The 24,649-nt window shown below is 43.5% G+C and overlaps 1 protein-coding gene across 3 annotated transcripts in view; it reads right to left on the bottom strand.

The window, feature by feature from the left end:
- Positions 1-23,727, bottom strand: part of Pisd (phosphatidylserine decarboxylase) — a 46,214-nt gene extending 22,487 nt beyond the window's left edge. For 2 of the 3 annotated variants that reach the window (XM_051200463.1, XM_051200464.1), the window contains exons 1-3: positions 23,619-23,727; positions 14,910-14,989; positions 2,549-2,724 (exon numbers count right to left, since the gene is read on the bottom strand). In XM_051200463.1, the coding sequence (XP_051056420.1) occupies positions 2,549-2,724; positions 14,910-14,978 (245 nt within the window). In that variant the 5' untranslated portion in view covers positions 14,979-14,989; positions 23,619-23,727. Of the gene's footprint in view, positions 1-2,548; positions 2,725-14,909; positions 14,990-23,618 lie in introns of those variants that run through there. The other variant, XM_051200466.1, reaches the window with a different exon arrangement.
- Positions 23,728-24,649: the final 922 nt, after the last annotated feature.

The following is a 24,649-nucleotide window of genomic DNA, read 5'->3' as shown; positions in this document are numbered from 1 at the left end:
GAGAAATAGCTAAGGGTTCTACACCCAGATCCACAAGCAGCAGGCAGAGAGAAACACTGGGCCTGGCTTAGGCTTTTGAAACCTCAAAGCCCACCACCAGTGACATATTTTGTCTAACAAGGCCACACCTCCTAATCCTTCTCAAGTAATGCCACTCCCTGATGACCCAGCACTCATACATACGGGGGCCATTCCTATTCATACCACCACAGGTATTATGTACAGCCATAGTCTTCGGACGTCTGACTCAAGAGCCAGGCATAGCTGCTCAGGCCCATAAGCCAGCACTTGAGAGGCTCTAGGTCAGCCTGGGCCACGTAGTGAGACTCTGTCATAAGCAAACATGTCTTACATGAAAGATGAAAAAATTTAGGATTGTAAAAAGAACAAAGCCTGGCTGCTGGCACACTAATAGATATTAGCTAATAGAAATGATTTATGTGCAGGAAGGCTACTTACCACTACCTCATATCCGTCTTCTGGAAATCCAAAAAGTGCTATTTTTGGTAAAACAATATCATCCTACCCCTCAGCTGTGCTGGTGACTTAGGGGCTCAATATAACAACTGCCATCAGCTTTTTATATGGGTGCTAGCAATTTGTACTCAGGTCTTCATCCTTGTATAGTGAACACTATTATTATCTATGGAGCCACCTCCCCAGCTCCCTGAATTCATTATTTTAAAGTTCCACAATAACTAATAGTCACAACTGGGAAAATCTCTTTCATTTGAGATTATAGTTCAGGTAGGGACCAAGGATGGAAAATGCTGCTAATTCAAGTTGCTACTCACCCTCCTGCCACTCATGAATACTCTAGTGTCAACCCAGTGCACACTATTTTCTATGAAATGACTTGCTGGCATCTTACTTGAAAACCTGGGAGTCTGGTAGTCATGTCACTCAAGTAAGGGATGGCTACCTAACTCTCACAGTTTAAACTACAGATGTTTGAGACCCCATGCTGCACAGGTCATTCTATATCAGTGTCTTGTCATTCTAGGCATGGACCCAAGTTACCTGACCCTATGACTCTACAACAACACATAAAAGTCATGGTGCACATTTTAATAGCAGCTTTTATTGTAGGGAATGAGGTAGGAAAATGACAAGTTTGAGGGGAGTCTAAATAACTTAGTAAGACTCTGGCTCAAAGTAAACAAGACTAGACTACAGCTCAGTGGCAAATCACTTGTAGCACCCTTGACACCCTGGGTCCAGTCCTCTGTGCCACAGAGAAATGGAGGGAATGGAAGGAGGAGAGGAAGAAAAGGGAAGAGGAAGGAAGGGACAGAATGAGGGGAGGGACAGAGGCAATCTTTAACACTAAATTTCATTGGAGGAAAATGGCCAATCCCAAACACTCCAGAAACTATCCTAAAAGGAATCTCATCACATACCAATGGCAACAAATATCAGCTATAGAGACTGTTTAGGACATGGAGGAGCATCAATTGTCTTCCCACCCAACTTGCCACTTCACAACTGAAGAAACAGAGGGACCAGAGAGTTAGACAGCTGGTGTGTAGTGACCTGTGACCTGCTATGAGCAAGCTCATGCCACGCCTGTCTTACACTGGACTCATCTGCAATAGACAAACTATATGGAGGGGGTCCTGAGAAAACCCAAACATCACAAAGTCTCAGTCCTTATCTTCTGCCCAGGCTACTGGGACCAATCACTGGTCCTTCGATGAGTCAAGTTTTTATTTTGATAAATTATGGATGAAGAGAAGGCAAAAAATTTTTATTGCTAAGAACCAAACCGGCTGTGACCCCACTCTATTGGAAGAGAAAGGCGCCCACTTACAATTGTGAAGCATTTTTAAAGGGAAAGGGAGGCTTGGAACCACTAGTCTCAGCCTGAAGAGAAGGCAATCTTGTGGGGCTTTTTGTAATTATGTGTGAGTGTAATATATGACATGTATGTGCAGCTACTGGAACAGTGGACTCTGCTCAGAGTGCCTGCTCTACTGCCTTCAATCCTGTTCCCCTGAAGCAATCCTCCTGTGTCTGTCCTTCCCACAGAGGTGACGTTACAAGTCACATGACCACATCAGCTTCATAGTTGCAGGCTGGAGACCTGAACTCAAATCTTTATGCTTGCACATCAGAAGCTCTTACTTGATGAGCCATTTCTCTGACCTTAAAATTACATCTTTACATCATATTTCAATAGTTACACAATGCCTACTGGATATTAAAGAGATCTAATTACAACAGTCTGGTTCCTGGTGAGAATGAATCCATATCACAAAAGCCAACACATCACCCTCCTCTGCCCCAGAAGAAGAGCCAAGATGGCTGGTGGCAATACCAGTGCAAGAAATGATCTCAGCAGCAAGCACTTTCTGGCAGGTGCAGGGCCAGGTCTTTGGACAGAATACAAGCTTGACGGACATCAAAGGAAAACTCCCACAATAGTTAAACATCCACCAGAAACATGAGCCCTAGGACAGTGGGTGCAATTTGTTGAGACAATACATGGGGGCCATTTCGGAAGTGGCAGCTGTGTGCGCTGACAGAGGTCATGCCCACTCGGTCCTACCTCCCAGTGACTAGCGAGTTTGGGCGGAATCTCCAATCCCAGCTTCTCAAGCTTCTGATCCCTGTACTTCTCATACTGCCGGTACCCTGCATACCCACCACCTGTTGCCAACAGGATGGGCACAGGGCGCAGCAGGAACAAGGATCGGACAGGGGCAGTGTGGATTTTTCTGGCACCTGTAACAAAAAAGAGAGATTCTGAGCCTGGGAGACTGAAGTAAAAATGAGTAATGCAATCACAGTGCCACAAAGTAAAGGGGATCCTCAGTGAAAGTGACTGGACTGGGGTGGTGCCGAGGCACGGCTCCGAGTCATGTCACTCAGCTATGGAACCAGTCATGGATGGAAAACAAAGCTGGGCTTCACTATGCAGGCCCATGATCCCAGCTACTCCTGAGGCCAGCTTGATAACTCAGGGAGACCCCATCTCAAAATAAAGTCAAACCAGGCCTAGCTCCATGAAAACTTGCGTAGCACGTACAAAGCCTTGGCACCATTAAAAAAAATAAAGGAACGCTGGGCATGGTAGCTCACATCTTTAAGCTCAGCACTGAGGAGGCAGAGACAGGTAAATCTCTGTGAGTTCAAGGCCAGCTTGGTGTATATAACGCGTTCTAGGCCAGCCAGAGCTACATAGTTAGACCTTAACTTACAAAATCAAGCCAAAAAAACCCCAAAACAACAAAAAACTCCAAAAACCAAACAATCAAACTCATAGATGAATGAAGGCAGGAGGGGCAGAGAGAAGTTCACAACCTTGAAGTGCCTGACAATGCAGTAACAATAAAGACGAACAGCCAGGGATGAACAGCCACTCTCCCTCTCAGAGGCAGAGTGCTTACCTAGCACGTGTGAGGCCCTGGACTCACTTCAGTACCACATACAAAGCACACAGACCAGCAATCCAACTGAAAAACACATTAAAAGGGCTGGAGAGATGGCTCAGTGGTTAAGAGCACTGATTGCTTTTCCAGAGGACCCAGGTTCAATTCCCAGCACCCACATGGCAGCTCATTACTGTCTGCAACTCCAGGTTCAAACACACTCACAGACATACATACAGGCAAAACACCAATAAAATTAAAAAGAGAGCGGGAAGTGCTGGAAAGATGGTTCAGTGATTAAAATAAACCAAAAGCATAAAAGTTTAAACAAAACGGGGATACAGTGGTTCACGCCTTTAATTCCAGCACCCAGGAGGCAGAGGCAGGTGGATCTCTATGAGTTAAGGGCCAGACTGGTCTACAGAGAGAAACCCTTTCTTGACAAACTACAAAAAAAAGAAAAAAAGAAAAGTAAGCTGGTTAGGCATGATGACTGAGTCCAGCACCAGGAAAGGTGAGGCAGGATGGTCTCAGCTACATAGTAAGACCATGTCACAACAAAACTAAAAATATACTTAAAATTCAGTCAGAGAAGACAAGCAAATGGCCAATAAACATGTGTGAAAAGATGTGTGACATTTGTTATGGATTGAATTGAGACTCCCCAAAGTCCTATGCTGAAGTCCTAACCTCAGAACCCACGGGGAGACAGGGATACAGGGGTTATCAAGCGAAAGTGGGTTGTCAGGGTGCTTGGGAATCCAACAAGAAGTCAGCCTGGTCTACATAGTGAGTTCCAGACTAGCAAGGGGTATATCGTGAGAGTCTATCTCAAAACCAAACCAAACCAAACCAAACCAAAAAACCGAAACAAAACAAAAAAAGCCACATTGCTGAAGATACACACTTGAGTCACAGAAGATGAAGAAATAAAGCTAGTATTGACCTGGAAGTTTCATCCCTACTCACTAATTTTTATAGTGTGGGAAGGAGCTATGCATGCTACCAGGGGAGAAAAGTAATTAAGTCTCACCCACCTATGAACTCTACAAACTATAATATAGAATGGCCTGGCAAAACATGCCCACTGAGACAATAGTGGCATGAATGTTAGAGGAGTAACCAACTATTTCCTGGTTGGCTTTAAGGCTACTCTACAAGGAAAAACTGCACCATGAACCTAAGATGGATAGGTCATAGACCCTAGGAGAACATCTACTACTATTATTCTGCCAAATGGACACTGCCCCTTAAATACTTATTTTTATAATCATAGATTATTAGTGCAACTCTCAACCCAAATCAGAGAAGCTACTATTTGCAGTAGATAGCAATTAATACAGAGACCCACAAATGATCAACACGAAGAAAATAGGAGATTATGGATGTCTAAGCCAAATGAGACATCTATATCACACGCCTCCCTTCCAAGGGATTCATTAGGGAAGAGAAGACAAAAAGAAGGTGAGAGCCACAGGAAGTGAATGACTGCAGAAAAACTATATTTCTAGACACAACACGGCTAATGCACACACAAATTCACAATGCATGGGACTGCATGTAAAAAAGCCTGTGTGAGATCAGGCCAATCAAAATCCCAACATGGAGTTCTGTTTCAAGAAGTGACAAGGTAGAGCCAGGCGGTGGTGGCGCAGCCTTTATCCCAGCACTCGGATCTCTGTGAATTCGAGGCCAGCCTAGTCTACACAGGAGTTCCAGGACAGGCTCCAAAGCTACATAGAGAGAGAGCCAAACCAAACCAAACCAAACACAAGAAGGAGGAGGAGAAGGAGAAGTAGTAGGATTGACAATGTCCCATCCCCAAGGAGCTACTGGCGACTGATGGCTACTGGGAGAGGTTGTCCATTTTTGTGTTTAAGTGATGCAGTTCCTGAGAGACTGATTGCTCATGCTCTTGTAAACAGCTCTTCACCCATGTACACACTGGCAGCACAAGTGGTTGTTAAAAATATGAATACATATAGGTGGAAGAAAATAGTGATAGGGGGAATATGGAAGGAATTGCAATGGAGGAAATGTTGGGGTGGGTTTGATAATTTACTTAAAAAATAAAATTAAGGGCTAGAGAGATAGCTCAGAGGTTAAGAACACTGGCTGCTCTTTCAGAGATCCTGAGTTTGATTCCCAGCACCCACATGGTGGTTCACAACAGTCTCCAATGAGATCTGGTGCCCTCTTCTGGCCTGCAGGCATAAATACAGAGTATTCATACATTTGCAAATGAATAAATAAAATTAAGTCATTAAAAATAAATACTACAATATAGAAATCACCACCACCACCAAAAAAGAAAAGAAAATGTGTTCTTTTCATACAGTGAACCATTATTTGTAAAACAAAAGCACAGATTTGACACATGCTAGAGTGTGAACAGGGAAGCATTATGTGAACTAAGCCAGGCACAGAGGCTGCTGGTTATGATGTTATCGTAAGTGTCCAGAATAAGTAAATCTGTAGAGAAATAAAGTATGTCAATGGTTGCCAGGGTAGAGAGACAGGGAAAACAGGTGGGGTGTAAGAGCTTAACGAGCAGCACCAGGCAGGAGGATCAGGAGTTACAGGCAAGTCTCAGCTATATAGTGAGTACAAGGTCAGGCTACTCTGGTCTACATGTGAGCCTATTCTCAAAAAACACTTTAAAAAAAAGTTTTTCTGGGCTTAGTGGTACTTAAGATGCCTTTGATCCCAGCACCTGGGAGGCAGAGGCAGGCAGATCTCTGTAAGTTCAAGGCAAGTCTGATCTACAAAGCAACACAGAGAAACCCTGTCTCAAAAGACAAAACAAAAAAAAAAAAAAAAAAAAAAAAAAAAAAACAAACAAACAAAAAAAAAAAAACCCAAAATAAAATAGCTTAATGTGTGTTTTTGTTAAGGGGAGGGAACAAATGAGGTATATATAAATGTGAAAATACTAAAAACTACTGAAATGGTTAGCAATCAGGGACAGAGGCATGTGAATCTCCGAGTTCAAGGCCAGCTTGGTCTACATGATGAGTTCTAGGTCAGCCAGGGATACAGAATAAGCTCTTGTCCCCAAAACAACAAAGGCTCCACTGAATTATACACTTACAAAGGTCAAGTTTATGGCATGTGAATTAGCTCCATAAATGAATATGTTTAAAATCTTATAAATCTACAATGGCATATCATTTAGTTGTTATTAAAAAAGGGAGGGGATGTAGGGCCTGGAGAGATGACTCAGCAATTAATAGGACCCAAGTTGGTTCTGTTGGGATATTGATGTGCTGCATTTGTTTATGTTGTGAAATACTAGTTTAACTGTGTAAAGATGTGTTGCTGCTTTACCTAAGGCACCTGTTGATCTAATCAAAAGCTGAATAGCCAATAGCAAGGGAGGAGTTATAGGTGAGACTTCCAGGTAGAAAGAATAAGTAGGAGGAATCTAGGCTTGAGAAACAGTAATAGGGAGATGCCAGGCCCCAGACAGACCCACAAACATGGAGGAAGCAGGAAAGCAGGACACAGAGAATGACAGAAAGGTAAAATGCCCCAAGACAATCTGTAGATAAACAGAAACAGGTTAGATTGAGTTATAAGAGGTAGTGGGACAAACATAAACTAAAGGGTGAGCTTCCATAATTACTAAGAAGTCTCTATCTCATTATTTGGGAGCTGGCTGGCAGGACAGAGAAAGAGCTAGGCTACAGTTCCTGGCACCGAGGTTGGGTTACTTACAACCACCTGCTTGCCTCAGGGAGATCCAATACCTTTGGCTTCTATAGGCATCTACACTCACATGCACATACCCACACAGAGAAACACACAATACACATGGCTAAAGATATAAAAACAAGTCAGGCAGTGGTGGTGCATGCCTTTAATCCCATCACTCGGGAGGCAGAGAAAGGTGGATCTCTATAGACCAAGTTCCAGGACAGCCAGGGCTGTTACACAGAGAAACCCTGTTTTAAAACTGTCCCCTCCTCAAAATTAAATTAAATCTGGGGCTAGAGAGATGGCTTAGCAGGTAAGAGCACTGGCTGCTCTTCCAGAGGTCTTGAGTTCAATTCCCAGCAACCACATCATGGCTCACAACCATCTAAATCTGATGCCCTATTCTGGCATAAAGTCAATAGAGAACTCATATACATAAAATAAATAAATAAATATTTAACAGCAACAACAAAATATTAAATCTAAGCCAGCTGTGATGGCACATGCCTTTAATCCCAGTATGGGGATGGCGGCGGCACAGAAGCAGGCAGATCTCTCTCTCTGAATTTTAAGCTAAGTTCATATAGAGTTCCAAGATAGCCAGGGATCCATAGAGAGAGCCTGTCTCAAAAAAACAACAAGAACAAGTTAAATCTGAAGGACATTTTGATAAGCAACACCAGCCAGACACAGAGAAAAGCTCCATGATCTTATTTATCTATGGAATCTAGCAAGGTAACAGGGCTAGAACAGCCCAGTGGTAAAGCATGTGCCTAGATGTATAAGGGTTTAATTTCCAGCATTGCAAAATAACTGTTTTTAAAAGTGGTTAGAGTAAGAGTAAGATGATGAAAGCAAAAGCACACAAAGTTGTAGCTCTGAAGGACAATAATTCAAAGGTTTGGACTGGAGAGATGGCTCAGCGGTTAACAGCACTAGCTGCTCTTCCAGAGGATGCTGGTTCAATTTCCAGCACCAACAAGGCAGCTCCCAACTGTCAGTAACTCCAGTTCCAGGGGATCCAGCATCCTCATACAGACATACATGCAGGAAAAACACCAATGCACATAAAATAAAAACAAATAAATTATTTTTAAAAATAAGTCAGAAGGCCTAATGTATAACATGAAGGTTATTGTTAGCAATATTGTACATTAATAACTTGCCAAAAGAGAGAACATTTTGAGTACTTTTACCAATAACAACAATAATAAAGGAAGTTACCTGAGATGATAATTTCAGTAATTTGCTGGATTATATCACTTTACTGTGTATCTCAAGTGCATCAACATACCACCCTGCTGGACTACCTGGTGGTATACTCTTTAATCCCAGCACCCAGGAGGGTAGAGTGATGGAAGATGTCATTCTGTAAATATGTTTCTCTTACTGGTTAATGAATAAAGCACTGTTGGCCAATAGAAAAGCAAGATAGGCGGAACCAGGAGACAAGGCGAATTCTGGAGGAAGTAGGGAGAGATTCAACATGGAGGACGAAGAGAGCGGAACTCCGGACCCTCTCTCCGGTAAACCAAGACCACATGGAAACTTAGATTAATAGAAATGGGTTAATATTTAAGACAGAGCTAGCTAATAAGAAATGCTAATAACAGGCCAACAGCATTATATATCTAATACTGTGTGTTATTTGGGGCTGGCACAGCTCTGAGACCAAGCAGGAGGGAAAACATGCATATAACAGTAGAGAAAGAGGGATAGTGTTCAAGGCCAGCCTTGACTCCACAGCAAGACTTTATCTCAAAAGACAAACCAAAGCCATCATGCTATATACCTTAAACATATACAGTCAGTGCCATTGACTGGAGGGAGGGGGAGAGAGGAAGACAGGAAGGGAGGAAGGGAGGTGGTCCCACAGTACCTCATTTCAGTGGCTGGTTTTAGTCATTTGGTTTTGTTTGTTTTGAAACAGGGTCTCATGGAGCTGAGCCTAGCCTCAAACTCACTGGCCTGGGATTATGTGTTGTCACCACAACACATAATCTTTTGTTGTTGTTTTTTTCTGTGGTACTTGGGACTGAACCCATGATCTTGTACATGTTTGGCAAGTGCTATACCACTGAGCTACACTCTTGTTTTTTCAGAGACTTAAAGACCCATCCCTTGAGAAGAGACTGTTTTCTGGCTTGCAGAGCATCATCATTTTCCGTGTGTCCTTATCCCCAGTGAACTCCTTTCATCAACTGCTGATCCTGTCTGCAGAGTCTGAGATGCCTCCAATGCTACTGGATACACTAGAGATTTTTCCCACCTTTCTTTTTTAACTGGCAGAAGAAATAAACTTGATCACTTTGGGGGCTTGTCCAGGATTTCTTCTCAGGAACACTGACTCAAAAATAGATATCAGGCTAAACCCAGAAAGAATAAGAGGTGTGTCTGTTAGGCTGCTGCTGGTATCTTCCCCTGTCTTGGAACAGAACTGGTAATTTTATTTTCTTCTCTCTTACAAGGAAGAGAATGTGTTTGGTGACTAGAAAACTGTGAGAAGATACTAAAACTATACTACTAACCTAGGGTCTGGCTCCATAGCAATGGTGCCTTCATCTGGTCATTGATCCTGGTACCTGAAGGAAGGACATTTTTAGGAAAATAGTTACTATGCAGACAGATAAACCTTTGGATTTTTCAAAGCCCCTAAATCTCCTGTCTCTTCTGGGACTGAGACAAGCCAACTACTATTTTGAATTGGATGGTGGTAAAATTCTTCTCTCCCTCTCCCTAGAAAAAAAGAAGCTATCTGAGAGACCCTTAACTGATCAGAGCTACCCCTGTTTCCCCGAGCTTAGACTATGGAATTCCTACCTGTTTCTGTTGCCAGTTGGGACTGATCAGCTAAGGCCATGATACAGCTTCCTCCTATACCGGTTAACTAAAGTGTCGGTTTAAAGAAAAGAGTAAAGGCCCACACTTAATCTGTGAGATGTGTGGATTTCACAGGGACTTGTGCCTGATGGGAACCAGGCTAACCTTGAACAAAAAAACAACCATGTGGCTTGTCACCATCTTGGCTAATGGCCTCATCAAGACAGAAGCAACCATGTGGATGGCTGCCACCTTTGCTAATGTTATAAATAAGACCAACACTATGTGATTTCACTGCCATCTTTGTTAATGTAGCCACAGGGCATAAAGCAAATATGGTAGCAACCAAAAAGTTTCCTTTCCTACTAAGCTCTTTGGCTATTACTGTCTCTCTCTCTTTTTTTTTTTTTTTAATTAGACTTATGAGGAACACCAGGCCTCCAAGATGTTTATTTTTACTGTTTTTTCTTTTTTCTGTTGTTTTTTTTTTTTTTTTTTTTTTTTTTTTTTTTGAGACAGGGTTTCTCTGTGCAACAGCCCTGGCTATCCTGGAATTCATTTTGTCCTGGCTGTCCTCGAACTCACAGAGATCCGCCTGCTGGTATTAAAGGTGTGTACCACCAGGCAGCTGTTTTTTTTTTGGGTATTTTTTGTTTTGTTTTTTTCTTAAATGTTTTGCTTTGTTTTAATATTGAGCCTTACAATTACAATAACAGAAGTTTAAAAAAGAATCTAATATGATCAATTTCTGAGTTCTTTACATTTTTGTGGGGGTTGCAAGCTCTCCACTTCAATCTTCCCTTAGGTGAGGCTTGAAGGGAACCAGTGTCTGTCTCAGAATCAGGCTTTCTTTGAGGTGAAAACTAAGATACAACAACCAATAATGACACTTTGGCTATATATTCAAAGTGGCATGGATGGATGGGACTGCAGGCATGGACAAGTACAACTTGGTCCCGCACTGGGAACCAGTCTTGGGGTGTTTAGCTCCCACCAATCACCCTTCAATTAGCAAGGTATTACCCTCTCTAGATGCTGGTCTGAGAATTGAGAAGGGATAGGTGAACCTCCATCCACCTCTCTCAATCTTGTTTTCACTTTACAGATGAGAACAAAATCCTCCAAGTCCCCCCCCACTTGCCTCCTGGACAACCAGGGCAAGTTAGACCTTCAGGTGCCCGGAAGAAAGCTTTAGTCTTTTTTCTGAACCAATGCATGGTTTAAATATCCTCTAGGAAAAAATGAAAGGTGGCTCCCAAGGGCAACACTTTTTTTGGGGGGAGCATAGTTCGAGACAGGGTTTCTCAGAAGCTTTGGAGCCTGTCCTGGAACTCACTCTGTAAATGAGGCTGGCATGGAACTCACAGAGATTGCCTGTCTCTGCCTCCCAGGTGCTGGGACTAAAGGTGTGTGCCACCACCTCCTGGCACCAAGGGCAACTCTTAATTATAATGTCATCTTTCAGTTAGAGCTATTCCAAAAACAACAGGAAAATTCCCCTAAAATTTTCTATGTCCAAATTTTCTTCTACTTTCAGGACCATCCAGATCTTGCTAGATATTACAAAACAAACTTCTAAGTGTTCAATAACCATATTTGGAAGCATACACTAATGTGGTCAGAGGAACTTGTCCTCCAAGGTCAGCTAACTCCCAGGGAACTGTGGTACATCTCTCCTGTACTATAACTGGGAGAAATCAGTTGTCCTCTTGTTGAGGGAGTAGTGGACACTAACCAGTGCCAAGCCTGCAGAGAGGAGGGTCAACAAAGAGGAGAAATTCCGTCATGCTCCCAAATGAAGCAACAGTTAAGTCAGGCCTTTGCTTTATCCTCATATAGAAGGACTAATTGAAAAAAGAAAGACTAAAGGAGACAAAGGCCCCTCTCTAGCCCAAGTAACCCTTGAGGACAAGATCTACAACTGGACCTGGACAAAAAAAAAAAAAAAATGAAAATAAATAAATTTTAAGAAAAAAATTTAACTTAAAAAAGATTTAAGGAAAGACCACCTACATGGTCTTCAACAGCAGCAGGAAAGTATAGCCAGATTTAAAATGTTTCTTTAACAGCCCTCAGACACTATGCTTTGTGGGGAACCCCAGAGCAAAGTTAGCCTCTTAACAGCCATCTTTCCTACTACTACTCTCTTAGATACTAACATACTGGTAATTTTCCATTCCCCTATGACTGTTCTCTTGTTAAACATATGATGCAGCCTGACCCTGAAAGAGTCCCAGCTGCAGACTTATCTTATAGCAACTTATCTTATAGCAGAACACCTGCATCCTCCTTGGAAGGACATTCTGCCTCCCTCACATCCTCTCTTTGGCCCATTCCCTCATCTCTCCACTACATAAACCCTGTGCTTATGTTCATTAAACAAGACTTGATCAGAATACTGTCCTGTCTCCATCTCTCGTCTCCTCATTCTCCCTCCCTCAGGGTCCCCATGGATCCCACAGGCTGGGGCAATGCTTAACCAGTTATTCGAACATTTATTTCTCATTATCGATAACACTACCTGTTGTTAGAAGAGCACTGCTCACAGCTGTAATATGAGATCCTGTGTCCTAACCAGTCACATTCCCTCTCATTGTAATCTAGATTGGCCTACAAAGCAGCGTGTAGTTATGTGTGGCTGTGAACTCCCGTTCCACCTGCTTCCACCTCCCAAATGCTGAGACCACAGGTGTGTGACCATCATGTTTCCTGCCAGATATGCTGCTGTCAAACTCACAGGTTTGGGGAATTAGTCAAGGTATCAAAACGGCTGCACAGTGGTGGTATACGCTTTTAACCCCAGCACTTGGGAGACAGAGACAAGTAAACCCCTCAGTTCCAGGCCAGCCTGGTCAACAGAGTGAGTTCCAGGACAGCCAGAGCTACACAGAGAAACCCTGTTTCAGAAAACAAACAAACAAACAAAACAAAACAAAAGATACGAAAACCATAAGCCTGGGACACTGCTGGATAATCCTATTTAAAAAAGATATTTCTCTCTTAAAATGTCAATTAGATTTCAACAAGTGTAACCTAGATTTCACTCAGGTTTTACCCCCCATATTGTCCCCTCCATAGGACATTACAGCTGGCACACAGGCAGGTCCTGGTAAAAAGGTTCTGGTGCATAGTCCCCAGCTACACAATTTGCCTCACCTTATTAAACAAAACTTAAGTTAATTATGATGTCATCAACTTTGTCTTTTAATGTGCCCCATGAGGTTATAGTAGAAGAAACTCAATGGTTGACTTCTAAACTTAAATTGGCTGAAAGGCTCCTTGAACTCTTTAATGAGATGAATAGCCTGCTCCACAGTACATCTATGGTAGATGATGGTGGCAGAGAAATCAAGCCTGCTGAGTATTCTTTGGATGGCTTTTTCTAGCCTGTTCTCTATCTAAGAACAAAACTGCCCCAACTATTTTTTTTTTTTTTAAACTATTTATTTAATTATTTTTATCTTTATTTTACGTGCTGTGGCTGCGTGTAAGTCTGTGTGAGGGTGTCAGATCTTGGGAGTTACAGACAGTTGTTAGTTGCCATGTGGTGCTGGGACCTGGGTCCTCTGGAAGAGCCATCAATGCTCTTAACTGCTGAGCCATCTCTCCAGTCCCACCCAGCTATTTTTCTAACTATGCTCCCAGTCGGAATTACAGTATTACCAAAAGTGTCACTTTTCATGTTATAGATGCTACCACACTCATATGACAAGCTTCACAGATATACACTATCACCAAATTGCTGCCTAGTGCTCTTAAGTCTTTGCCTTTGGTATATAATGATCCCTTAGATTAACCCTCCTCTGAGGCACTCTGATTGCTGCTGCTTTATTGTCAACTCTGTTGGCTTGAAGTAGTTAAGAGAGATAAAGGCCGCGCCCTTGAGAAAAGACTGGATGGACTAGGTGGCTTCTCCAGTTGCCCCTCTGCTTTGAGTTTTTTCCTCTGTGTGTCTGCTCCATGCATGCATCTCCTCACCACCAGTGAATCATTTCTTCAATTGCTGTTGGTTCTGTTTGTGGTGCTTGTGAGACTTTTCTGCTGTTACCTATTTTGCTCAAAATTCTTCCTTTTAATTTTTTAACTGGCAGAGAGACTCAATCTGATCGAGACATATAGACTGTAAGCTGCCCAAAAAGTGGGCACTGGGAGCTGAACCCAGGTCCTCTGCAAGAGCAGTACATGCTCTTAAACTTTCACAAAGAAGGCTAGTGAACAGAGATGATCATTTCTCCCTTGGACGGTGGCTCCGTGAGCACAGAGGCTGCTGCTCTGCAGAATAAACTGAAGACTAGAGGTTCCTTGATGAGGCTCCCCCTGCATGTTGCAGCATGCAGTTACTAATTAGTAAGAGCCACAAGTGTCCCCACTAATTACATGTTTGTAGCAAGCTTTCTGTTGTTCCCATCAACCACCTCATCTTACTCCCGGAGCAGTACTGGGCCATTAGAACCAGCATTCAGTATGATAAACAGAAGGGTATATGGGAAATAAAGACAACACAATGGGGAGGGGAGGTGTCACTCCATCGTACTTTCTACTCATGGATCTCAACTGGAACAGACTCTCTGAAGAGCAATTTGGCCTAAATACCAAAGTGCCAAGTACATAAACTTTTTACAGAGTCTCAGTATATAGCTCAAGCTGCTTTCAAACCTATTATCTTCCTGTCTCAACCTACTGAAGGCTGGCATTATGACAGGTATGACCACCATGCCCTGTGACAGAGACCCACTGACCCAGGAGTTCTACCTCCACAAAGTTATCCTGAAAATGACAGAGGGATTACTACAAGACTGTCTGTGGCAGAAAAAGCTAGAAAGAAATATCCAACAATGAATGGCAGTCACACAACAGAGGACCCGATAAGGAAGAGTTGCTGAGGCCCCAGTGATGACTACACACCAGGTGACATCCCTGACAGGAATATTTCGTTCTAACAACCCTGTTTTTCCCAACTTCAGTTAACCTCCAGCTGAGTGAACAGACGGTGAGCCAGCAACACTTTCAATTGCTCCTTACCTGTGTTAAAGGTTTCAAGAGGCAGCTTCTGTAAGGACCCCAGAAAATGGTGCGTGGCAGTATATTCATAGTGGCGGGGGCTACAACCAAGAAAAACCAATCATTAAAAATAAAATTCTCAATTCTATTTAGTAACAGAATTGGCTTACTTGACCTACTTGTTTTTCTTGAAGAAATGTTGACTGTTCTGATATTTGATACTTAGAGTGACTTCACACTGTTCACCTGATGTAGAAATGCATTGTACATGACCCAATACAAAATATGCACAAGCTCATAAATGGAAAGCCTCTAAGACACATTGCAAAAATAAATAAAACGAAATAGTGTGTGTGTGACTATATGAGTATGTGCACATGAGTACAGACACCTGTGGAAGCAGGGGAAGGTGTCAGATCCAACTGGAGATGGGGTTGCAGATGGCTGGGAGTGGCTCAACAGAAATGCTGGGAACTGAACTCTCTAAGAGCAGCGTGTACACACTCTTAACAATGGGCCATCTCTTCCAACCCTACTAATTGGCAACTTATCCTGCAGCCACGGTTTTGGCCTTATGTGGCTCCCTGTGAGTTCAAGGCCATCCTGGGCTACATGAGAGTGAAGCAGTCTAAAAGAGAAACAGAACTCACACCTTTGATCCCAGCACTTGGGATGATGCCTGTAATCCCAGCATTAGAGAGGAATATAAGGCAGGAGCTCAGTGTCTAAGGATTCATGGAGACAGGATCACCCATTTTGGTCTGAGGTACAGGTAATAGCTAGTGGCTGGCTACTTTGCTTCTCTGATCTTCAGTTTTAACCACAATATCTGTCTCTGGGGTTTTATTATTCATACTACTCAAGTTTACCACTTAACTGAGGATAACCTCCTGCATCCATTTCCTGAGTGCTGGAATCACAGGTGTGAGTCTCTAAGCCCTGCATCCATTTCCTGAGTGCTGGAATCACAGGTGTGAGTCTCTAAGCCCAGCTCAGCAACATTAATACAATTTGGAGATCCTACAATATTGTACAATGGGAGCTTCATGGGCACCACAATTAATGAAAGAAACATCCTCATAAGAGAAGCTGAAACAGTTACATTACGGGGTCTGCCAGCCCCTATACAGGAAACGAAGACACTAGGACCAGGAAAACAGAGTACCAACAACACAGAGTTTGCAGTATCTGAGTAAGGGTATCTGGGATTTCTAGTCATTATTTTTTAATAGTTTTTCTAAGTTTGAAACTACCTTTACTCTGACTCATCTAAAACTGAATTTGTTCTAAACAGATTTCCTGACCTAGAGTAGCTTAGCAAGAGTTTTCTACCTGTGTCACAGCAGGCCAGATGTTTACAAATCTGCTTTCCCTTCTAGACACCTGCTAGCCTACATTTCCCAGCCTCCTTTGCAGCAACGTGTGAGGCGTAGCAGGTACAAGTGATCCACCTGCCCCCACCTCTCCACCAGGTTTTCTGAGCATTTGTGTCCCAACAATGAGAAGTACTCAAAGGACTTCACAAGAAAAATCAGAAAATACTCCATCTTTACCCATCACAAATAAAGGGTACTCCTGTTCACCACAAACACTGGACACTGGAGGGCACCTTGCATGTGTGTGCAGAAAAGGAGGATGTTGGTGCCCTGCTCTGTCTGTCACTCCACCTTATTCCTTTGAAGACAGGGTCTCTTACTAAAGCTGAAGTGAGGCAGGCATCCAACAAGCTCCAGTACCCCGTTCTTTGTCCTCTCCTCAGCACTGGGGTTCCAGGCCTGGGCACAGCTATGTCCAACTTTTTCAGTGTTAGGAATCTAAGCCCAGATCCTCATGCCTGAGCAATGTGGTGGTTTCAGTGAGAATGGCCCCCACAAGCTCATGTGTTTGCATACTCAGTCCCCAGTCGGTGGGAACCGTTAGGAAAGAGTAGGAGGTGTGGCCTTGTTGGAGGAAGTGTGTCACTGAGGATGGGTTTTGAGATTTCAAAAGCCCATGACAGTCCAGTGTCTGTCTGTCTGTCTCTTTCTCTCTCTCTACCTGCTGTCTGTGGATTAGTATGTAAGGCTCTCAGCTACTTCTCCAGCACCAGGCCTGTCTGCTTCCGGTCATGATGATAACAGACTAACTGAAACTATAAGTAAGCCCCCAGCCAAATGACTCCTTTAATAAATATTGCATTTGTCATGGCGTCTCTTCACAGCAACAGAACAGTGACTCAGACAAGCAGTAAGCATGTGGCTTGCTGAATCATCACCTCATCCCTCATAATTCCTTTTAAAAAGAAAAAGAGAAAAAACAAACAAACAATCAGGCTTTCTTATGTAGCCCTGGCTGTTCTACAACTCATGTAGATCAGGCTGTCTTCAAATTCACAGAATCTGCCTGCCTGCCTCTGCCTCCCACCTCCGAGTGCTGGGATTAAAGGAGTGAGCCATCAGGCCCAGCTTTTTTTTTTTTTTTTTAATGTTATATGTATGGATATTTTGCCTGCATGTTTGTCTGTGCTTGATACTCTCGGAGCCCAGAAGAGGGTATTAGATTCCCTCGAACTAGTTACAGAGGGTGGGGAGCAGTTGTGTGGGTGCTGGAATTGGAGAGCAGCCAGTGCTCTTCACCAACAAGCCATCACTTCAGCACCGAGGGCAATTTCTTAATTAGTGATTCATGGGGGAGGGCCCACCCTAAGCTGGTGGTCCTGGGTTCTATAAGCAAGCAGACTGTGCAAACCATGAGGAGCAAGCCAGTAAGTAGCCCTCTGCATCAACTCCTGACTCCAGGTTCCTGCCCTGTGTGAGCTCCTACCCTCACCGCTTTTGATAATGAACTGTTAGATGGAAGCATGAGCCAAATGAACCCTTTCCTCCCCAAGATGCTTTGGTCATAGTGTTAAAGACCCTAAGACAAGTTGGTACCCGAATAGTGGGATATTGATGTGACAGACCTGACCATCTTTTGGGGGAGAATACAGAAGGGCTTTGGAACTTTGAGCTTAAAAAAAAAAAAAAAAAAAAAAAAAAGCCACTGAATGTTGGGAGTTCAGTGTCCTGTTCTGTAGGAGCTTGGGAGATAGAATGTTAGGAGTACAAACAGAGGCCTGGCTTATGGGTTTCAGAGGGAAGTTTAAAGACTATCAGGGCCACTTGTTATTTTGAATTAAGATTATGTTACTCAAATAAACTGAGGCTGAAGAGAGCTGCCATCTTAGTCAGCCATGATTAACAAGAGACTGCACCATGAAATGAAACCTTTGCGTTACTGGGCCAGCTGATACTGGTTATCTAGAGCTAAGAAATTAACAGTAGTTCAGAAGAGACCAGCATCATTGAGATGAAGTCTTCTGGAAATGGTTTCCTCCAGATCAGCACACGGAAGCTGTGTTCTGGAAGCAGCTGAGGTTGCCACCTCCTGTGCATGACCGAACTGAGGCTTAGCACTGTGTGTCAGGCCTGGGGTTCCTGAAGAGAGCCCGGGAGAGGTTACTGGTGACACGCCAGTGCCACAGGATGACCATCAAGAACAGCAGCAGCGATGATGTAAAGCCAGCCGGAGACTAAAAGACAAGCTGTGTGTGCTGCAGAGGGCAGAGCTGGAGGAATGGCCCAGCCCCTTGGAGAAACCTAGAATATCGTGAGTGAATCCCAGACACTGGACATTTACACTGTTGGTGTTTGGGCTTGCTTTATTCAGATTGTGACTGTGCCCTAACTCTTCCCTCTTGAAGAAAGTATTTAACTTACTTTTTATTTTATAGGAGTCCATAGTTGAAACTGAACTTTTAGTCAGGTGGTGTGGTGCATAGCTTTAGTCCCAACACTTGGAAGGCAAAGGCAGGCAGATCTCTGTGAGTTTAAGGCCAGCCTGGTCTACAAATTTAGTTCTAGAACAGCCAAAGTTACACAGAATAACCCTCTCTCAAAAAACAAAAACAAAACAAAACAAAAAAGAACAACAAAAAGGATCAGATAACAGATTGTAGCCAAGCTGTAGGGCATTTTCTTAATGAGTGATTAATTGGGGAGTGTCCAGTCCACTGTGGATGGGGCCATCCCTAGGCTGGAAGTCCTGGGTTCTGTAAGAAAGCTGGCTTTGGTGGATGTGTTTCATCACAGCAATAGAAACCCGAACTAAGACAGGTATGATCCACATGGTGGGTAGAACAGACAGCAAATGCCAAAAACAAAGATGGTGCATACAGGGTAGCAAGAAGACTGAGTGAGGAGGAAAAATGAAACAGGCCTGAGATGTGAGCAAGACAGAGGGCAGGTCTTGTTTATGTTTTGAAAAGACCATCGTGTCTGTGACAAACAGGAAATAGAGGAACAAGAGTCAAACTATAAAGATTGGTATTGAAGGCTTTCAGGTTCTAGATGGGGTGGCTTGGATAGTGACAGACAATGAGAAATGGGCATAAAGGAAGTGTTTTGAATGTATAGTTTTTGTGGCTTGCCAAAGGACTGAATATAGATGGTTCCAAAGAAAGGACCTGAGTTTGATTTCCAGTGTCCATGTGGTAGCTCAAAACCACCTGTCTTACTGCAGTGCCAAGGAATTCAATGCTCTCTTCTTGCCTCCATGGGTACCAGGCATGTGGTACACAGACATACACGCAGGAAAAAGAAAAAAAAGGGGGGGTGGTCAAGAAGGCCCAGAGAGAACAACAGATAAACTCAATCAGGTGTCTCTTCTACAGAGAGAATCAAGGGTATGAATCAAGCAGGTTATTAAAGCAAGGTATAGTGAGAAACACACACACATGCACATATATGTTATCCCAGCAATTGGAAGGCTGGGGCTGGAGGAGCAGCTTGGGAAATAGAATGAGATCCTTTCACAAAATCAAAATGAGATTAAGCACTTGCCTTTGGCTCAAATGCTGTGCAATCAAGTCCCTCAACTATAAAATCAGAGCCCAAAGCCCCCCATGTAAAACCCTTAGTCCAGGGCCTGTCACCTACTTACATATAGTTACTAATACAAAAGGTAATGACATTACAAACATCTTTAAGGTTTATTATTTACGTACATGAGTGTTTTGCCTGCATGTATGTGCATGTACCACCTGAATAGCTTAAAAGTGAGCAATGGATTCCCTGGAACTGGAATTACAGATGGTGAGGTGCCCTAATGTGTGTCTGGGAATTGAACCTGGGTCCTCTGCAAGAGCAGCCAGTATCTTTTTGTTTGTTTGTTTGTTTTCAGAGGGCAGGTTTCAAGACTCTGAGTAGCCCAGACCATCCTGGAACTTGCTCTATAGATCAGGCTTGCCTTGAATTCAAAGATCCACTTGCTTCTGCCTCTCGAGGGTTGGGATCAAAGGTATGCACCACCACTGCCTGGCACAGCCAACAGCCAGTGTTCTTAACCAGTGAGGTAACTCTGTAGTCCAAGACATCTTTAAAAAAAAATGCAATTATTACAAATAGTGATATTCAATTATTACCGACTATATCAACTTCCAGTTACCAATGTCCACACTGGCTGGTCTGTTTCCAGTTGTAATTTTTGGGTTTTTTTTTTTGTTTGTTTGTTTGTTTTCCCCCACATGTGTACAATGCTCACAAAGGAGAGAAGGGACCATCAGATCCCTTGGAATTGGAATTAGCACACAGGTGCTGGGAACCCAATCCAGATCCTCTGTGAGAGCAATAAGTGCTCTTAAAGGCTGAGTCATCTCTCCAGCCCCATTAACAACAACAACAACAACAAAACCTTTAAAAAGTTTCTTTCTTGGCCGGGTAGTAATGTCACTTGCCTTTAGTTCCATCATTGGGAGGCAAAGGCAGGTGGATCTCTACGAGTTCAAGGCCAGTCAGGTCTACAGAATGAATTCCAGAACACCCAGGACTATTTTACAAAGAAACCCTGTCTGGAAAAACAAAACAAAAAGGGTTTTCTTTAGTTTTATTTCTGCAAGAGTTCAAAGAGCCCAGGTGAGCAATACACTTTGCTTAGAGACAGGTGTTTGTACATCTTTAATTTTTACAGAAAAGTGCCACGATCCTGTGTGCATGCGTGCATGCATGCACGTGTGTGTGTGTGTGTGTGTGTGTGTTTTGCCTGTGTGCATGTCTGTGCACCATGTATATATGGTGCCCATGGAGGCCAGAAGAGGGTTTCTGATGCCCTGGAATTGGTTGTGAGTCACCATGTATGTGCTATAAATGTAACCCTGGTCCTCTGGAAGAGCAGCAAATGTTCTCAGCCACTGAGCAACCTCTCCAGCCCCATAACATGTGTCTAATATTCCCGCCACGAGTGCTAACATTTTATCTATAGTCCTCACTTCTCCCTCCTACTTTCAAAAGCTAGGAGAGTTCTAAAGCTGAACTGGCAGGTCTCTCAAAAGCTTTAACCCACATTCTACCTGGTATTAAAATGTTCAGTAAAACATTCCCCTTATCCATTAAACTGTCTAGACTTGCCTGAACTTACAACCTGGAATACTTGTAAAAACTACTGCTGTCACAGCCCCAACGGGCAGAAGATTAGTAACTGCTAATCTCTATCTTTACTAAATATTCCAGCCAAGCCAACTTTTTGGCAGATTGGGGTAGTAATGTTTGGGACACATCCTTAAAATACCCAGGCTAGTCCATAACACCTAATGTAGCCAAGGATAGCCTTGAATTTCAGAACCTCCTGCCTCCACTTACAAATATTTGGATTATGAGTGTCAGTCACCAAACCAGCACCAGCCTTATGTTTGTGAGAGACAGAGAGAGAACAAATACACACCACGAACCTATGTGGAACTCAGATGACAGCTTTTGGGAATTGGTTCTTGATTGCACCTTGTTGAGGAAGAGTTTAGTTGCATTAGTCCCTGAGCTCCTAGAGTCCCCTGTCTCCACCTCCCATCTGAATAAATATAGGTGATCTGGAATTACAGACGAGTACTACTTAATTCAGCTTTCTTCTGATGAGTCACCTCCCTACTCACTCATATCAAACACATTTAGAAATACAACCCTAAATTATAACCCAAGATCACACATCACACACTTACTGAAAAACTTTGGGGCTGGAGAGATGGCTCAGTGGTTAGGAGCAGCACTGGCTGCTCTTGCAGATGACCTGGGTTTGATTCCCAGCACCCACATGGTAGCTCACCACCCTGGTAACTGCAGTGGCTTCTATGGCCACCATGTATGCACATGGTACACAGACATACTTGCAGTCAAAATACCTCAACACATAATAAAAATTAATTTTTTTAAAAAAGGAAAACTTCCTCCCAATATGGAGATTTCACCTACTTCTTATAACTAGATAGCACTTTACTTAAAACTTAGAAAAATGTTATCTTTTGTGTATACAGTTTCTATCTTAATATATGACAAATTTGAAACTGTTATTCTTATTGTAGACACATCCTCATCACTTCCCTCTCTTGTGCCACATTTCAGTCTTGGCCTGCTAACACTGGCACTAAAATATGACCTTTTTTTTCCTTTCCATTTTTTAATGGTGAGTGGGGCACATCCTTTTCACCATCGCTTAAAGTTTAGCAAGGGCTACAGAGATGGCTCAGTGATTAACAGCACTAGCTGCCTTACCAGAGGACCTGGGATCAATTCCCAGCATCCAATGACAGCTCACAAAGACCTATAATTACAGTTCCAGTGGATTAAATGTCCTCTTCTGATTAAATGCCTCCATGAGCACCAGGAACACACATGGGTACACAGGCACACATTCTGGTGAACATCCATACACACATTCAAAACAAAACAAACAAACAAAAAAAAAAAAAAAAACTGGGCTCTACAGTTAAAATGAACAGAACGTTCAGCTCCCAGCATCCATGTCAGGTGGCTCACAACCTAAACAGCCATGTAGTTCTAGGACATTCTTGAGCTTGAAGGCCCTGTGGACACCTGCAATCATACCTTTGCAAATCTGAGCTGTCTATAAAGTGAGTGACTCAGCCAAGTAGAGAACTTTCTTTTCTCCTCCCTAGGTTAAGAATTCACTTCCCTCTCCCCGACAAAAAGAATAAACAGCTGGCTCATGCCTATAATCCTGGCACTTGGGAAGCATTTGGGAGGCTGAGAAAGAAGGATTCCTGTGATTTCGAGGCCAGCCTGGGTTGCATAACGAAACTCTGTTTCAAAAAGACAAAAACAAAAACAACAAAACAAAACAAAACAAACAAAACAAAACACACATACACACACACACACACAAAAAAAAAAAACCCAGCAAGTGGCAATTACAAGATTCCCTCGGGTCTCTTCCACCTGTAGCTGCCTAGCATCTTAAGGAACAAAGACGACTGGGGTCAACAGGATAAAGACCACAATTCCACAACAGACTTTTCAGATAACCAAATCTAATCCGTCCGCCTCAAAGCTTTACAAGCCCAAGTGCTGCTCTTTTGGCAGCGCTGAGCTCTTCCAGATCACACCATCCTGCCAGGAACGCAAACACCTGAGAAAGGGCATTCATAAAGCTTTGCTTCCACTCTAGCGACCAGCAGTCAGCACAGCATCAGTTTTGTGCATGTCCACCTAGCTGGAAAGGGCCAGGAAGAGCTTTTAGGCCACATCCGAACTCATTTCACAGTCCACGCGGTGGCTGCAGCGCCAGCTCTCAAGGTAAAGGTGGCTCCGTGTCATTCCTGTCAGAGCTACTCGCGGAGAGCCCGCAAAGATAAATGGCTCCTCCTCTACCCAGAGCCTGGCTTGGTCCGGTTGGCCCCCGCCCCAGCAGCCTCCCGCCAGGCCGTACCTGCTCCGCCAGGGCATAACTCCAGGCAGCGAGCGAACACACGGACGACCCCCGGACGCCGCCATCTCGCCTCCTCCTGGGCGGACACGCCCCCTTCCGCTCTCGGACGCACGCCTACGTCGTCACCGGACCAATCAGGAACGGGAAGGGCTGAGCCCGGAAGTCTGCGTACTGCGCCTGGTGGCCCTTGACGCATGTGTTGGCATGCGCAAGAAGCCTGTGGGTTTGCGGCTCCTGCAGCTAAAAGCCTGAGCCACCCTGTGCTCTGTGTGTGCAGGCCAGCTGTATGCGGGCGCCCGCGGAAGCCAGAAAGGCGTTGAATCCTCTGGAGCCAGGCGTCGTTCCATTCTCTTCTCACTGCTCTGCTTGCTGCCTGGGCTCTAGAGGGCAAAGGGCTTGTCCTAGAAATACAGAAAGCTGTTAAACTAGGATCCTGGTGAAATGGTGCTTGCTCCTGTTTTTTTCAGTTGTGAGGGGGAAACGATTTTTCAGTGGCATCTGACACTTTTCTAAGCGCTTACTTGGAGACCCGCACCCAGCCCTTGGCTATTACTCCCGTTTTAAAAAGGTAGGCAAGATTGAGCAATTGTTAAGGGCGCATTAATAGGCAAAGGGTTCACAAGTTGTATGACAGGAAACCCAGTATTTCTACGTCAATGACGTCGTAAACCATTTTTTTTTTTTTCCTGAACACTTTTTTTTTTTTCCTTTTTAAAGCTGAACTTGGGTGCGAACACTGAAGGAAGGAAGCCCCAATTTTTCTTCTGTTAAGAAGTCTTCTTCACCAGAGGACATAGGACAGGATATGCTAATTAGTGCTTGAGATTATTTCTGTGTAGTCATTTAAATTCAGTTACAGCTAAACCACCCACTAAAAAGAACCTACAAGTCACAGGTTTGGTATCAGAAGAGAGACATCTCCCTTTGTTGTGGTTTTCAAAAGTCTAAAAATGGAAAACCACACAACATACTATTGGTATGGAATTGAGTATTGTAATTCAAACAGATGCGGTAAATTGTTTCAAAATAAC

This window comes from Phodopus roborovskii, unplaced genomic scaffold (genome assembly GCF_943737965.1).
Source record: "Phodopus roborovskii unplaced genomic scaffold, PHOROB, whole genome shotgun sequence".
NCBI classification, from domain to species: Eukaryota; Metazoa; Chordata; class Mammalia; order Rodentia; family Cricetidae; genus Phodopus; species Phodopus roborovskii.
Note: the sequence above shows the minus strand (reverse complement) of the source record. Positions and strands in the feature narration are given on the sequence as shown.